General features: G+C 45.3%; 1 protein-coding gene across 1 annotated transcript in view; it reads right to left on the bottom strand.

The window, feature by feature from the left end:
* Positions 1–14609, bottom strand: part of aox5 (aldehyde oxidase 5) — a gene marked incomplete at both ends in the record, with an annotated part of 234481 nt that overhangs the window by 67549 nt on the left and 152323 nt on the right. The window contains 2 exons of the mRNA XM_084324128.1: positions 5008–5103; positions 10462–10692. Of these exons, the coding sequence (XP_084180254.1) occupies positions 5008–5103; positions 10462–10692 (327 nt within the window). The remainder of the gene's footprint in view (positions 1–5007; positions 5104–10461; positions 10693–14609) is intronic.

Below are 14609 nucleotides of genomic sequence, written 5' to 3'. Positions count from 1 at the left end.
AGAGATTATAATAAGATAGATAAGGACCACATGAAACACATTAATAAATAAACACAAGAGCTGCGCCACCTGAATTAGTCCACCGGCTGGCGCAGCAACCGGGGGGGCGTTACAGTTAAATAAATGTAAAAGATAATAATAATAATAATAATTTCGGATATTACATTTTAATGCCAATATCGGCCGATAATATCGGTAGGCCGATAACATCGGACATCCCTAGTTTTTTATCATTATTCTTTGAAATATTGGTATGATGGATTTTAAGATCAAATCAAAGCGTTTTTATAAATGTGGCTCCTGGTGCCAATTCGGTTGTTAAGTCTGACGTATCTTCATGTCCAGGGCCAAACACTCCAATTCAGACAATTTCCAATATCTAATTTAGTCATTTCTGTCTTGCGTTGCTGGTAGGGTTAGCTCGCCTAGTGCAGCTTTCAATACACAGTAGCAGGAGTTGGTTGGGCTTGACGTGCCGAGACAGCTTGTACACAACCCTCAGCCTGTCTGGCCTCACGTGGTATGAGGCTGCAATCCATCACCTGGAAGACAATAGGCGTGGGAAGAGGACTAACAAGCCAACTCCAAAAGCCCTCCAGGGGGTTGGGCGAGGGGCTAACATCCCCACCCCGTAAAACACTATATTGTTACAGAAACGCCAACAAGAGATAAACAAGACATCAACACCTTGGCCCAGGGAAGAGAAGGGTCTTCGATAAGAAGGTCTATGACACCATGTGGTGAAAGCCAGAAGTCTCTGGAAGCCACACGGCCGATCACCCTTCTTTCGTCCAGGGCTGCCCATATCGGTACGTGGAACGTGAGAACCATGTATGAGACGGGTAAGACATTTCAAGTAGCAGCAGTGATGAGGAACTATAATCTCACGCTGCTCGGAATAAGTGAGACAAGATGGACACAGTCCGGACAGAAACGACTGGCCTCAGGAGAGTTACTGCTGTACTCCGGACACGAAGAGGACAATGCCTCCCACACCCAAGGAGTAGCACTGATGCTATCTAAAACAGCACAGACAGTGCTCATAGGATGGGAAGCCCACGGTCCAAAGATCATCACTGCATCCTTCCGAACCAAGAAGAAGAGGATCAATATGAACATCATACAGTGCTACGCTCCTACCAATGACAGCGAGGAAGCAGACAAAGACCAGTTCTACAACAGACTGCAGTCCATTATAGAAAAGCACCCAGAGAGAGACATCACAATCCTGATGGGAGACCTTAATGCCAAGATCGGAAGTGACAACAGGGGGTACAAAGATATAATGGGAAGACACGGATTGGGGGCCATGAATGAAAATGGGGAGAGGCTGGCGGACCTGTGCGCTATGAACAACTTGGTCATTGGCGGCAGTGTTTTTCCCCATAAGAACACCCACAAGGCCACTTGGGTATCGCCAGACCACATAACCGAGAACCAGATTGACCACGTCTGTATCAGCAAGAAATTCAGGAGGTCCATGCAGGATATAAGAGTAAAGAGAGGAGCAGATGTGGCTTCAGACCACCACCTTGTCGTAGCCAGCCTGAAGTTGAGAAAGAACTGGATGTCGGCACATACAACACGACACAGGTACAACACAGCTTCCTTGAGAGACGCCAGTAAGCTGGAAGAGTTCAGAGTAACACTCAGCAACAAGTTCCAAGTTTTACAGGAACTGTTGGAAGAGGACGAGTGCACCCTGGAGAACAGTTGGAAGGAGATAAAAGAGGCAGTAACGTCTACCTGCCAGGAAGTTCTTGGCCCCAAGAAGCACCAGCACAAGGAGTGGATCTCAGGGGACAGTCTGCGAAAGATCCAAGAGAGGAGGGAGAAGAAGGTGGCAGTGAACAACAGCCGGACAAGAGCAGAGAAGGCCAAGGCACAAGAAAGGTATGCAGAAGGAAACAAGCTAGTAAAGAAGAGCATCAGAGCAGACAAGCGAAGGTATATGGATGACCTGGCAACAGAGGCAGAGCAAGCAGCAAGAGAGGGGAATATGAGAGAACTGTACAACATCACCAAGAAGCTGGCAGGAAAGTACAGCAAACCAGAACTACCTGTGAAGGACAAAGAGGGAAGACCGATAACAACGGGAGAGGAGCAACAGAAGAACAGATGGATGGAGTATTTTGAAGAACTTCTAAACCGGCCAGCACCACAGAACCCGCCAGACATCGCACATGCTGAGACAGACCTACCCATAGCCTGCAACGCACCAACCAGGGAAGAAATTAGGAAGGCTATCAAGCAGCTGAGGAACGGAAAGGCTGCAGGACCAGACAACATCCCTGCGGAGGCACTGAAGTCAGATATAGAAACCACGGTGAAGATGCTCCACCCACTCTTCATGAAGATATGGGAGGAAGAAGACGTGCCAGGAGATTGGAAAGAGGGCTATCTCATCAAGATCCCAAAGAAAGGCGACCTTAGCAATTGCGCAAATTACAGAGGGATCACACTGCTATCAGTGCCAGGGAAAGTTTTTAACAGAGTCATCTTGAACAGGATGAAGGACCTCATCGATGCACAACTCCGCGATGAGCAAGCTGGTTTCCGCAAGGACCGATCCTGCACAGACCAAATTGCAGTGCTGCGCATCATTGTGGAGCAGTCGATAGAGTGGAACTCGCCCCTGTACATAAACTTTGTGGACTATGAGAAAGCCTTTGACAGCCTAGACAGAGAGACCCTCTGGAAGCTTCTCCGACATTACGGGGTGCCGACCAAGATTGTTTCCATCATCAGGAACTCCTATGAGGGACTGACATGCAAGGTGGTCCACGGAGGGCAGCTCACAGAGGCATTCCAAATGAGGACCGGGGTCAGACAAGGTTGTCTGCTCTCGCCCTTCCTCTTCCTGCTGGCCATTGACTGGATAATGAAGACCTCCACAGCACAGAGAAGGTACGGGATTCAGTGGACACCTTGGACGCAACTGGACGACTTGGACTATGCTGACAATTTGGCACTACTGTCGCACACCCAACAACAGATGCAGGAGAAGACCAACAACGTGGCATCCACTTCCGCACAAGTGGGACTCAACATCCACAAAGGCAAGACTAAGATCCTCAAGACCAATGCAGCAAACAACACCAACGCAATCATGCTGGATGGCGAGGCTTTGGAAGAAGTTGAAGCCTTTACCTACCTTGGCAGTGTTATTGACAAGCAGGGCGGCACAGATGCTGACATTAGAGCACGAATAAGGAAAGCACGTACAGCATTCGTGCAATTACAGAACATCTGGAGCTCAAAAGAACTGACTTCCAACACCAAAGTCAGATTCTTTAACACCAACGTCAAGGAAGTCCTACTATACGGAGCAGAGATGTGGAGAACTACAGCTGCAACCATCAGGAAAGTGCAGGTCTTCATTAACAGCTGCCTGCGGAAGATCATCCACATCCGATGGCCAGACACCATCAGCAACTGCGAACTCTGGCAGAGAACAAACCAGCTGCCCGCTGAAGAAGAAATTAAGAAACGCAGATGGCGCTGGATAGGCCACACGCTGCGAAAGCCTGCAAGTACCATCACCAGACAAGCCCTAACATGGAACCCGCAGGGCAAGCGGAAAAGGGGCCGCCCGAGAAACACCTGGCGCAGAGACCTGGAGGCAGACACCAAGACCATGAAGATGACCTGGAACCAACTGGAGAGAACAGCTCAAGACAGAGATGCTTGGAGATCACTTGTTGACGGCCTATGCCCCAGAAGGGGTAGCAGGCGTAAGTAAGTAAGTAAGTAAGTAAGTAAGTAAGTAAGTAAGTAAGTAAGTAAGTAAGTAAGTAAGTAAGTAAGTAAGTAAGTAAGTAAGTAAGTAAGTAAGTAAGTAAGTAAGTAATTTAGTCATTTAGCTATTTTTTTTTATATATATAAAAGAAAAAAGACATAACATGTCACCAAGAGGGGTACATCTCCGAGTGCATAGTAGTATGACATATAGACAAGATAGGTAATAGTATAAGAATAGTAGCATAGTATTAGCGTACATAATAGTAAAAAGGTTAGAGGGTTAGTATTTTTTTTATTCTCTTCAGATATTATTTCAGATATTGTTTGAAGAGGGGTGTTTTTAGTCAACGGTGGAAAATTTTCCGGGTTTCAGCTGACTGTGGTTGGGAGTTCGTTCCACCATTGTGGAGCGAGGACTGAGAATAGCCTGCTTTGTTTTGATGACCCCCGGGGAGGTCGTATAGGAGTGGGTGGCCAGAAGATGTGTAGGAGTCTTGAGGGTGTGTAGATAGAGACCATTGACCGGAGGTACAGTAGGAGAGAGCCGCTCCCCTTGCTGCATGCCAGGTCAAGGACCTTGAAGTGGATTTGTGTGGCAATGGGTAGCGGAGAAATGTTGGCTGAATTTGGTAGATTGGAGATCAAAACTGCATTTTGTATGAGTTGAAGTGGTTTGGTGGCGGTAGCTGGTAAACCAGCTAGCATAATGGTACCCAGAGATTTGGTATAGAGAGGGAAGAGGAGGGGCCCAAGGACCGAGCCCTGGGGGACACCAGTCTGTAGGGGGTGGGGGGCCGACAGGGTGCCTTTCTACAATACTTGGTAGGAGCGGTTTTCGAGGTAGGGTGACATCCATGCCAGCGCAGAGCCTACAACTCCCATTCCTCTGGGTAACATTATCACGTCTCATGCCTTCTCGTATCATTGCTATGCCGATGATACTCAACTCTTCCTCTGCTTCCCTCCCTCAGATATCCACGTCTCTGAACGGATCTCGGCCTGTCTGGCCAACATGTCCGCTTGAATGACGACCAACCACCTTAAACTGAACCTAAGCAAAACAGAATTGCTTCACCTGCCGGGCCAAATCCTCCCCGCTAACCGACCTTTCCATCACAATCTTGTTAGTTTACCCCAATTCCTAGTATTCCCCTGTTCCATATATTTAGTATAAAGACATAAAGACTCGCTACACGTGTATTCATACACGTTACAGGTATGAAAGATGACTCTGATTGGGTGAGTGGAAGGGGTTGCCGTGCCGACCTGCATGGCCTTGGTGTGAATGCCTTGACCCATCTCTGTGCCGCCGTGCGTGACGAGCACGGAGCCGTCCTTGTAGACGTTCACCAGCGCTGCCCCCTACAGAGACAAACACAGTGAGAGCAGCCCACACCTGGACCAGTCTGCCAACACGGCTCAGGGAGGATCAAAGATACACTTCATTTAAATCCAACCGCCGCACTACCACGCGGTTAACCCTTTCACTGCCACACGACAGCCGGTTGTATGATAGCCGTGTGGCAGTGAAAGGATTAATATGCACTGTCTCTGTATTTTAAACCAATAAATACAAATACAAAAAAATTAAGCACAGAGACAAACACAGAGGTCCTTCATGCTGCATAGAGAGACAAACACAGAGGTCCTTCATGCTGCATAGAGAGACAAACACAGAGGTCCTTCATGCTGCACAGAGACAAACACAGAGGTCCTTCATGCTGCATATAGAGACAAACACAGAGGTCCTTCATGCTACATAGAGACAAACACAGAGGTCCTTCATGCTGCATAGAGACAAACACAGAGGTCCTTCATGCTGCATAGAGACAAACACAGAGGTACTGCATGCTGCATAGAGAGACAAACACAGAGGTCCTTCATGCTGCATAGAGACAAACACAGAGGTACTGCATGCTGCATAGAGACAAACACAGAGGTACTGCATGCTGCATAGAGAGACAAACACAGAGGTCCTTCATGCTGCATAGAGACAAACACAGAGGTCCTTCATGCTGCATAGAGACAAACACAGAGGTACTGCATGCTGCATAGAGAGACAAACACAGAGGTCCTTCATGCTGCATAGAGACAAACACAGAGGTACTGCATGCTGCATAGAGAGACAAACACAGAGGTACTGCATGCTGCATAGAGAGACAAACACAGAGGTCCTTCATGCTGCATAGAGACAAACACAGAGGTACTGCATGCTGCATAGAGACAAACACAGAGGTACTGCATGCTGCATAGAGAGACAAACACAGAGGTCCTTCATGCTGCATAGAGACAAACACAGAGGTCCTTCATGCTGCATAGAGACAAACACAGAGGTACTGCATGCTGCATAGAGAGACAAACACAGAGGTCCTTCATGCTGCATAGAGACAAACACAGAGGTACTGCATGCTGCATAGAGAGACAAACACAGAGGTCCTTCATGCTGCATAGAGACAAACACAGAGGTCCTTCATGCTGCATAGAGACAAACACAGAGGTCCTTCATGCTGCATAGAGACAAACACAGAGGTACTGCATGCTGCATAGAGAGACAAACACAGAGGTCCTTCATGCTGCATAGAGAGACAAACACAGAGGTCCTTCATGCTGCATAGAGACAAACACAGAGGTCCTTCATGCTGCATAGAGACAAACACAGAGGTCCTTCATGCTGCATAGAGACAAACACAGAGGTCCTTCATGCTGCATAGAGACAAACACAGAGGTACTGCATGCTGCATAGAGAGACAAACACAGAGGTCCTTCATGCTGCATAGAGACAAACACAGAGGTACTGCATGCTGCATAGAGAGACAAACACAGAGGTCCTTCATGCTGCATAGAGACAAACACAGAGGTCCTTCATGCTGCATAGAGACAAACACAGAGGTACTGCATGCTGCATAGAGAGACAAACACAGAGGTCCTTCATGCTGCACAGAGAGACAAACACAGAGGTCCTTCATGCTGCATAGAGACAAACACAGAGGTCCTTCATGCTGCATAGAGAGACAAACACAGAGGTCCTTCATGCTGCATAGAGAGACAAACACAAAGGTCCTTCATGCTGCTTAGAGAGACAAACACAGAGGCCCTTCATGCTGCATAGAGACAAACACAGAGGTCCTTCATGCTGCACAGAGACAAACAGAGAGGTCCTTCATGCTGCATAGAGACAAACACAGAGGTCCTTCATGCTGCATAGAGAGACAAACACAGAGGTACTGCATGCTGCATAGAGAGACAAACACAGAGGTCCTTCATGCTGCATAGAGAGACAAACACAGAGGTCCTTCATGCTGCATAGAGAGACAAACACAAAGGTCCTTCATGCTGCATAGAGAGACAAACACAGAGGTCCTTCATGCTGCATAGAGACAAACACAGAGGTCCTTCAAGCTGCATAGAGACAAACACATACCGTACAGTTTGATTGATTGATTGATTTTGATTGTGGATTAGAAATCATCCAAGGGATAAAAACATGATAAAATGCAAGCACTTATTTCCATCATGGTCCCTGGTATTAAAAAACAGGACATACATCAACATAAAACACTAAGATACAATATGCATATACAGTTGAAGATAAAATAATAATAAATAAATATGCTACCCTCTCTTTCCTATGCCGATATCCATGATCGTACATACTTTTTTTTTATTATTAGTTATTAGTTATTATCACAAGTTGTTAGGCTGGATTCAGGCACATTGTTGTATGAATCTATTTTCTTTAGTTGATCCTGTTCTCATACTAAAAACCTGGGTTTAAAAACGTGGGGTGACAATGGGGAGGAAGGATTCCCAAATCAATCCCTGCATTATGAGAAAGAGTCAGACGAGAAGATAGATACCAGTTTCCTCTCTGTGTGTTTAGTAGAAACTTGCTATACTGGCTGTAAGCCAGCTGGCACAAATTAGCAGAAGCAGCTAACCTAGCTGTTGGCCAACATCACATCTCCCAGAGTGTTAAGCTAGGTTAGTGGTAGGGCTGAATAATTAATCGATTTTAAATCGAAATCGCGATTTGAAATGATGCAATTAACAAAAAAATGTAAATAAAAATTGCAAATATATTTTTTTAATAAAAACTATTTTGAACCAGGAAGTCCCATTGAGATACAATATCTCCTTTGCAAGTTTTTGTTATTGTTGTAGGAACGGTTTGGGAGAGGGAGGTAAGGGGTTTTAGATTGTGTGTTGTGAAGTTTAGACTTCAGAGAGGGAGAGTAAAGTACAGAAAAAAAGGTACCGTTGGGTACCAGTATCGATTCCCAGGTAAAAAGAAACATTTTCAGGCTCGGTGTCCCGAACGCGTCTATTCGAAGCCCAAACAACTCGTACATCCGCGTTCGAGTTTTGCGCTCTGATTGGCCACTGACCTACGCTATTACGCCCCCCTTATCTACGCCGCGGAGCTAGTCTCTGTTTCACCTAACACTATTGCTCCGTGATCATAGCCATCCATCTCTAAAGATTTGTCATAGCCATTCATCTCTAAAGCTAACCACTATTTGTAAAAGCCACAACCACGTACCTTTGTCCTCACAACTATTCTGCCAGGGAACTTATGGACATGACAATAGTAGTAGTTATAAGGTGTTTGAGCTTGTAACGTTAACGTTAGTTAGCTCATAGCTATCGTGGTAGCCCGTTAGCTTGGTAGCCAGCTTATCTTAGTTTGGTAGCCAGCATTCTCATTGTCGTGTCCATAAGTTCCCTGGCAGAATACTTGTGAGGACAAAGGTATACAAAGAGGAGAGAACCATTTTAAATCGGCCATTCATGCCGGCTAGCAAGCTACACGTCACGGCATGTTGATAAGCATGAACCGGTTGGGATTCGATGTTGATAAGCATGAACCGGTTGGGATTCGAATAGACGCAGCTCCACTCGGTGCATCAGTCACGAAACGGGCTACCACGATAGCTATGAGCTAACTAACGTTAGCGTTACAAGCTCAAACACCTTATAACTACTACTATTGTCATGTCCATAAGTTCCCTGGCAGAATACTTGTGAGGACAAAGGTATACAAAGAGAGAACCATTTTAAATCGGGCATTGTTAGGAGTTTTGAGAATGCTGGCTACCAAGCTAAGCTACGTTAGCTAACTTAGCTACTAACGTTATATACACAATATGTACAACGACACAATGATTTACATTATTACAAATATGGTAACGTGGTTGTGGCTTTTACAAATAGTGGTTAGCTTTAGAGATGAATGGCTATGACAAATAGTGGTTAGCTTTAGAGATGAATGGCTATGATCACGGAGCAATAGTGTTAGGTGAAACAGAGACTAGCTCCGCGGCGTAGATAAGGGGGGCGTAATAGCGTAGGTCAGTGGCCAATCAGAGCGCAAAACTCGAACGCGGAAGTACGAGTTGTTTGGGCTTCGAATAGACGCGTCCCGAACAGACCCACCGCGTAGGCCAGATGCAAGCCGCATTTTACAATAAACCTCTGTGGGGCTGCTTAAAACAAATTATAATTATAATCGCTAATTTTATCGCAATCGCAATATCTGTCCAAAGAAAATCGCAATTAGATTATTTCCCAAAATCGTGCAGCCCTAGTTAGTGGTCCGTATCCGCTTCCATTCATTTGTGCTAAGCTAGGCTAGATTGCAGCTGGATATCTTTCTACTGAATGCACTGTGACTAGGACACTGGTATCTATCTTCTGGTCTGAAAATGGTAAGCGTTTGCTGTTCCCGCCACTGGGTCATCCCCATGTATTAAGTTTTGTCTAATAAAATCAAATAAAATCAAATGTTCCCACAGCCCTACTGTATGTTTCCTCAGGCCTACATCCCCACAGCACATGGTATGGCCATTCCCTAATGCACATAACATGTTGTGTGTATATAATATCGGACATCCCTAATAATGGTGCCTGATGGCTCCTTGCCTGGTTAGGGTTAGGGTTAAGAGACATGCTGGTGCCTGATGGCTCCTTGCCTGGTTAGGGTTAGGGTTAAAAGACATGATGGTGCACGATGGCTCCTTGCCTGGGTAGGGTTAGGGTTAAGAGACATGATGGTGCACGATGGCTCCTTGCCTGGGTAGGGTTAGGGTTAAGAGACATGATGGTGCACGATGGCTCCTTGTCTGGGTAGGGTTAGGGTTAAGAGACATGATGGTGCACGATGGCTCCTTGCCTAGGGTAGGGTCTCTGTTTCACCTAACACTATTGCTCTGTGATCATAGCCATTCATCTCTAAAGCTAACCACTATTTGTCATAGCCATTCATCTCTAAAGCTAACCACTATTTGTAAAAGCCACAACCACGTTACCATATTTGTAATAATGTAAATCATTGTGTATCCGCTTCCATTCATTTGTGCTAAGCTAGGCTAGATTGCAGCTGGATATCTTTCTACTGAATGCACTGCATGCAATGCTCCTTGCCTGGGTAGGGTTAGGGTTAAGAGACATGATGGTGCACGATGGCTCCTTGCCTGGGTAGGGTTAGGGTTAAGAGACATGATGGTGCACGTTGGCTCCTTGCCTGGGTAGGGTTAGGGTTAAGAGACATGATGGTGCACGATGGCTCCTTGCCTGGTTAGAGTTAGGGTTAAGAGACATGATGGTGCACGATGGCTCCTTGCCTGGTTAGAGTTAGGGTTAAGAGACATGATGGTGCACGATGGCTCCTTGCCTGGTTAGAGTTAGGGTTAAGAGACATGATGGTGCCTGATGGCTCCTTGCCTGGTTGTAGAAGCCCTTGCTGAAGCCCACGCCGAACTTCAGTGGCACGGCGGCGATGCCCCTCTTCCTCCAGCGGCTGGAGGCGTTGAAGAGCTGGACGGCCTGCCGGCGCTCCTGGTAGAGGGACCGCTCCAGGCACTTGTCCCAGCAGCGCACCATGTCCCGGGGGCAGAACTCCTGCTTGTGGTGGGTGCAGGACACATCCTCTGTGTACATGTTGGTCGTTCTGACCTGGGACAGAACCAGATGACACCACCAGCACATGGTAAGACTTTGGTTTTAAAACACTGGACCAGTCTGCCAGTACGGCTCAGGGAGTATCAAAGATACATTTCATTTAAATCTAACTTAAAATCATGGTCAAGTGTGCGACCATTTTAACTGAGGGGTTGTGATGCATTGTAATGTATTTTAATGTATTTCTTTTTATGTATTTTAGTGTATTGTAACCTACTGATTCCTACTGTGTTTTAATTATTGTGCTATGTCTTAATTATTGTAGTGCTCATGTCACCTGCCCCAGAGACTACAGGTGTTAGAAGTCCTGTTTTGAGGTTTAAGATTTGTAATTTGTCACTCGTGAAGTAAATTGGAATCTGCCCCTTAAAGTTGTAATTAGTTGTGTTAGTGTTAATAATTGTTCGTTTTTTGTTATTAATTAATAATTTGGGCAGGTGTGAATTATTATTAATGTTAATAAATATTATGAATAAAGATTTATATTTATAAAAAAAAAAAAAAAAAAACATGCATTTATATAGCGCTTTTGTCCAAAGTGCTTTACAATTTGTTCCTCACATTTGACCCATTCACTCACTCACACATTCCTCATCTGGATTACCAGACGACTGCTCTACCTCCCGAGCCACTGTCGCCCCTCACCTTGTATTGTATTGTAATACAATTGTAATAGCCTTACAATATAAGATAAGATGGTTATTATTATTGTTAAAGGGGACATGCGTTGCTATTCCTAGCACTATTTGGGCAACTTTACACAATTCCTGTGAGTCTATTGAAGACATCTGTAAGACGTCTGCGACTGGTAGACAGAGAGAGATAGAGAGATAGAAAGAGAGGGGGTGGGGGGAGAGAGAGAGAGAGAGAGAGAGAGAGAGAGAGAGAGAGAGAGAGAGAGAGAGAGAGAGAGAGAGAGAGAGAGAAAAGACAGGCCGAGAGAGAGAGAAAGAAAAAAAGACAGGCCGAGAGAGAGAGAGAGAGAGAGAGAGAGAGGACAGAGAGACAGAGAGAGAGAGAGAGAGAGAGAGAGAGAGAGAGAGAGAGAGAGAGAGAGAGAGAGAGAGAGAGAGAGAGAGAGAGAGAGAGAAAAGACAGGCCGAGAGAGAGAGAGAGAGAGAGTAAGAGAGAGAGAGAGAGAGAGAGAGAGAGAGAGAGAGAGAGAGAGAGAGAGAGAGAGAGAGAGAGAGAAAAAAGACAGGCCCCCTCTCTCCCTCCCTCCCTCTCTCCTCCCCTCCTTCCCTCTCGGGTGTGCCCTCCCCTCCTCCCTCTCTCTTCCTTTCTTTCCCTCACTCTCCCGTGTGCCCCCCCCCCCCCCAAGTGCTCTCTATCTCTCTCTCTCTCTCTCCCTCCAGAGTGCATGCAGAGAGGTGGGTTTCTCTGCCGCAGTATGAGGAAGTGGTTTCCACTGCTGTCTAGTCAGTCTAGGTAGATTGTGGGCGGGCATTAGCTACAACCACAGAGCCAATCACATCACTGTCTGCTACCCAGAGCCTGAGTAACGTCATTCAGGCCTTCAAATCAGGATGGCCTAATTTACTGGAGCAGGAAATTATCTGAGCTGAATCAGAGCAATCCGCCAATATGGTATTTAGACACTAAAACACATTGATACTAACTCCTATTACTATAATACAATACTGAAAAATGACATTTATAATTAGGGATGTCCCGATCCGATCACGTGATCGGGATCGGCGCCGATCACGTGCTTTTCAGAGGATCGGGATCGGGAATCTTTTTTAATAAAAATCGGCAGTCAAAAAAAGATTTTTTTTTTAATTTAATTTTTCAACAAACATGACCATGTTCACGTCTTAAACTCATACGGAGGCCTTCGTTTTGGTTTTAAATTACATATAATATATCATTAATGTATTTATTGTCACACAGAGCAGAATAATTGTCCACAACAAACACATCCCCTTTAATTTACACCGTTGCAACAAACACTTTCCCTTTAATTTTAGACGCTCACATCACAACAACACGTTGCTCCCCGAAACGTTATCCACTGACTTGAGCAGCTGCTAGAGGTTTGTAACTAAGCATTTTAAAATAGAAAGTCAAGCCAGTCCAACAGCAATTGCAATGTTTGCAAGGAGGACATTTCGCGTGGAGGAAAAACTCATGAAGCAGCAGGAGGCGGAGTTTTCAGACTAACTTTTCAGATAACGGCAATTATTTGCTGTGTGACTGAGGATTATCGTCGGCGTTTCAGACCAGAATGGAGCTAATCATTACGTAAGTCGAACACTGAATGTATACTAATGTGCAAACATATATTGAAACTTTTAATATTTCTCATATGAAGCACATATGAACAGTGATGCCACAGATTACTTGTAAAAGTAATCTGATTACTGATTACTGATTACTCCTTTAAAAAGTAATCTAAGTTACTTTACTGATTACTTGATTATCAGAGTAACTTAGTTACTTTGAAAGTAACTAGGTTACGAAGTCGTCGTCGTTCCCCCAACAGTTTTTTTTAAACGCTTTATTGAAAGTGCATAAATTGTTTTTAACTTGTTTCTCTGCACATAACGTAAATTGTTAAACTAGTGCTTCAGCTTCTGTACCATCAAGTATGGTAAAGCAACAGTCTATGATGCTCACAGCATTAGAGCAGCCAGCCAGTGGTTTTACAAAACCAGTGTATCACATCTAACAAATGCAGGCTAAACTATTCAATTATATCAACTGTAACTATTAAATTGTTTTTATAAATGTCTCTCTATAAACATACAATCAGTCTCTCTTTAACATGTAAATTAACTGTAAATCTGGCAAATAAGAGCTTTTGCTCTGCCACCATCAACCCTCCTGTACCTAGTCGAAGCGTCGGCTAGTGTTGTGATCAGTGATGCCGGTAACGCGTTACTAAGTAACGCGTTATTGTAATCTGATTACTTTTCCCCGAAAATAGTAATCTAACGCGTTAATCTTTAAAAGCCAGTAATCTGATTGCAGTTACTTGTCCAAGTGGCTGTGCATTACTATTTCGTTACTATCTCATCATAAATTCATAATGCAGGCGGAATGCAGTATTTTATTTCGTTTTCGACAGTCAAAAATACATTTTGAGCTGTTTTTCTTATTTGGGAGTGACGTGGTGTGGCAGTGAAAGGGTTACACAAGAATGTGGCCCGCGGCGTGACTGGACTCTCTGTCTGTGAGTGACTCTGCTTTGGCCCAATCACATTCCCCATCCACAGTCTGCGAATCAGAGGCAGAGTAGGGCGGGTCTTCACAGCACGTCATGTGACATATGCGCCAATCGTGTGACAGCAGGGCTCCGTTGCATTCGTCTGAGAATTCCACCCCAAAACGCTTACAGGAAGAAAAAACGCTTATTATTATTACCGAGGCGCGCGGCTTATTATATTATTAAAACAGCTACTTGTGGGCACTCATAAAAACACCGTGGTCTACAAGTTGTTTAGCGAGAGGATGGTGGTAATGTGCTTCAATAGAACAATGGATCAATGCCATGTCAAAACTCGGCTCCGCTGATCTGACACAGACAGCTGATCTCCGCAGTACACACACAGACACACACACACGCGTGCGCGCACACACGGGATCGCAGCAGCCACACACACATTTCCACTGTCCAATAGACAAGCGCCCTTTTCGACCGCGTGACATTGTTCAGAAGGTCTCGGTCCGCCTCTGTGTGAAAGCAGGCGAACCAAATGAAGAATGCAACAATGTTGCAACTTCACCCCCAGAACCGCACCGAGTCCTCCAAAACTATATGTGAAAGCGACCTAAACGTAAATACTGTCTACCGCTAAAAACAGCACATCCAATCGCATTGAAAGCATCTGGAATCACAACACTACGACGCTTCGACTAGGTACAGGAGGACTCGGAGGCCAGCCAAACAGCAAAAGAGAGAGATTGTT

The sequence above is a fragment of the Notolepis coatsorum genome, assembly GCF_963971535.1.
Source record: "Notolepis coatsorum genome assembly, chromosome: 1".
NCBI lineage: Eukaryota > Metazoa > Chordata > Actinopteri > Aulopiformes > Paralepididae > Notolepis > Notolepis coatsorum.
Note: the sequence above shows the minus strand (reverse complement) of the source record. Positions and strands in the feature narration are given on the sequence as shown.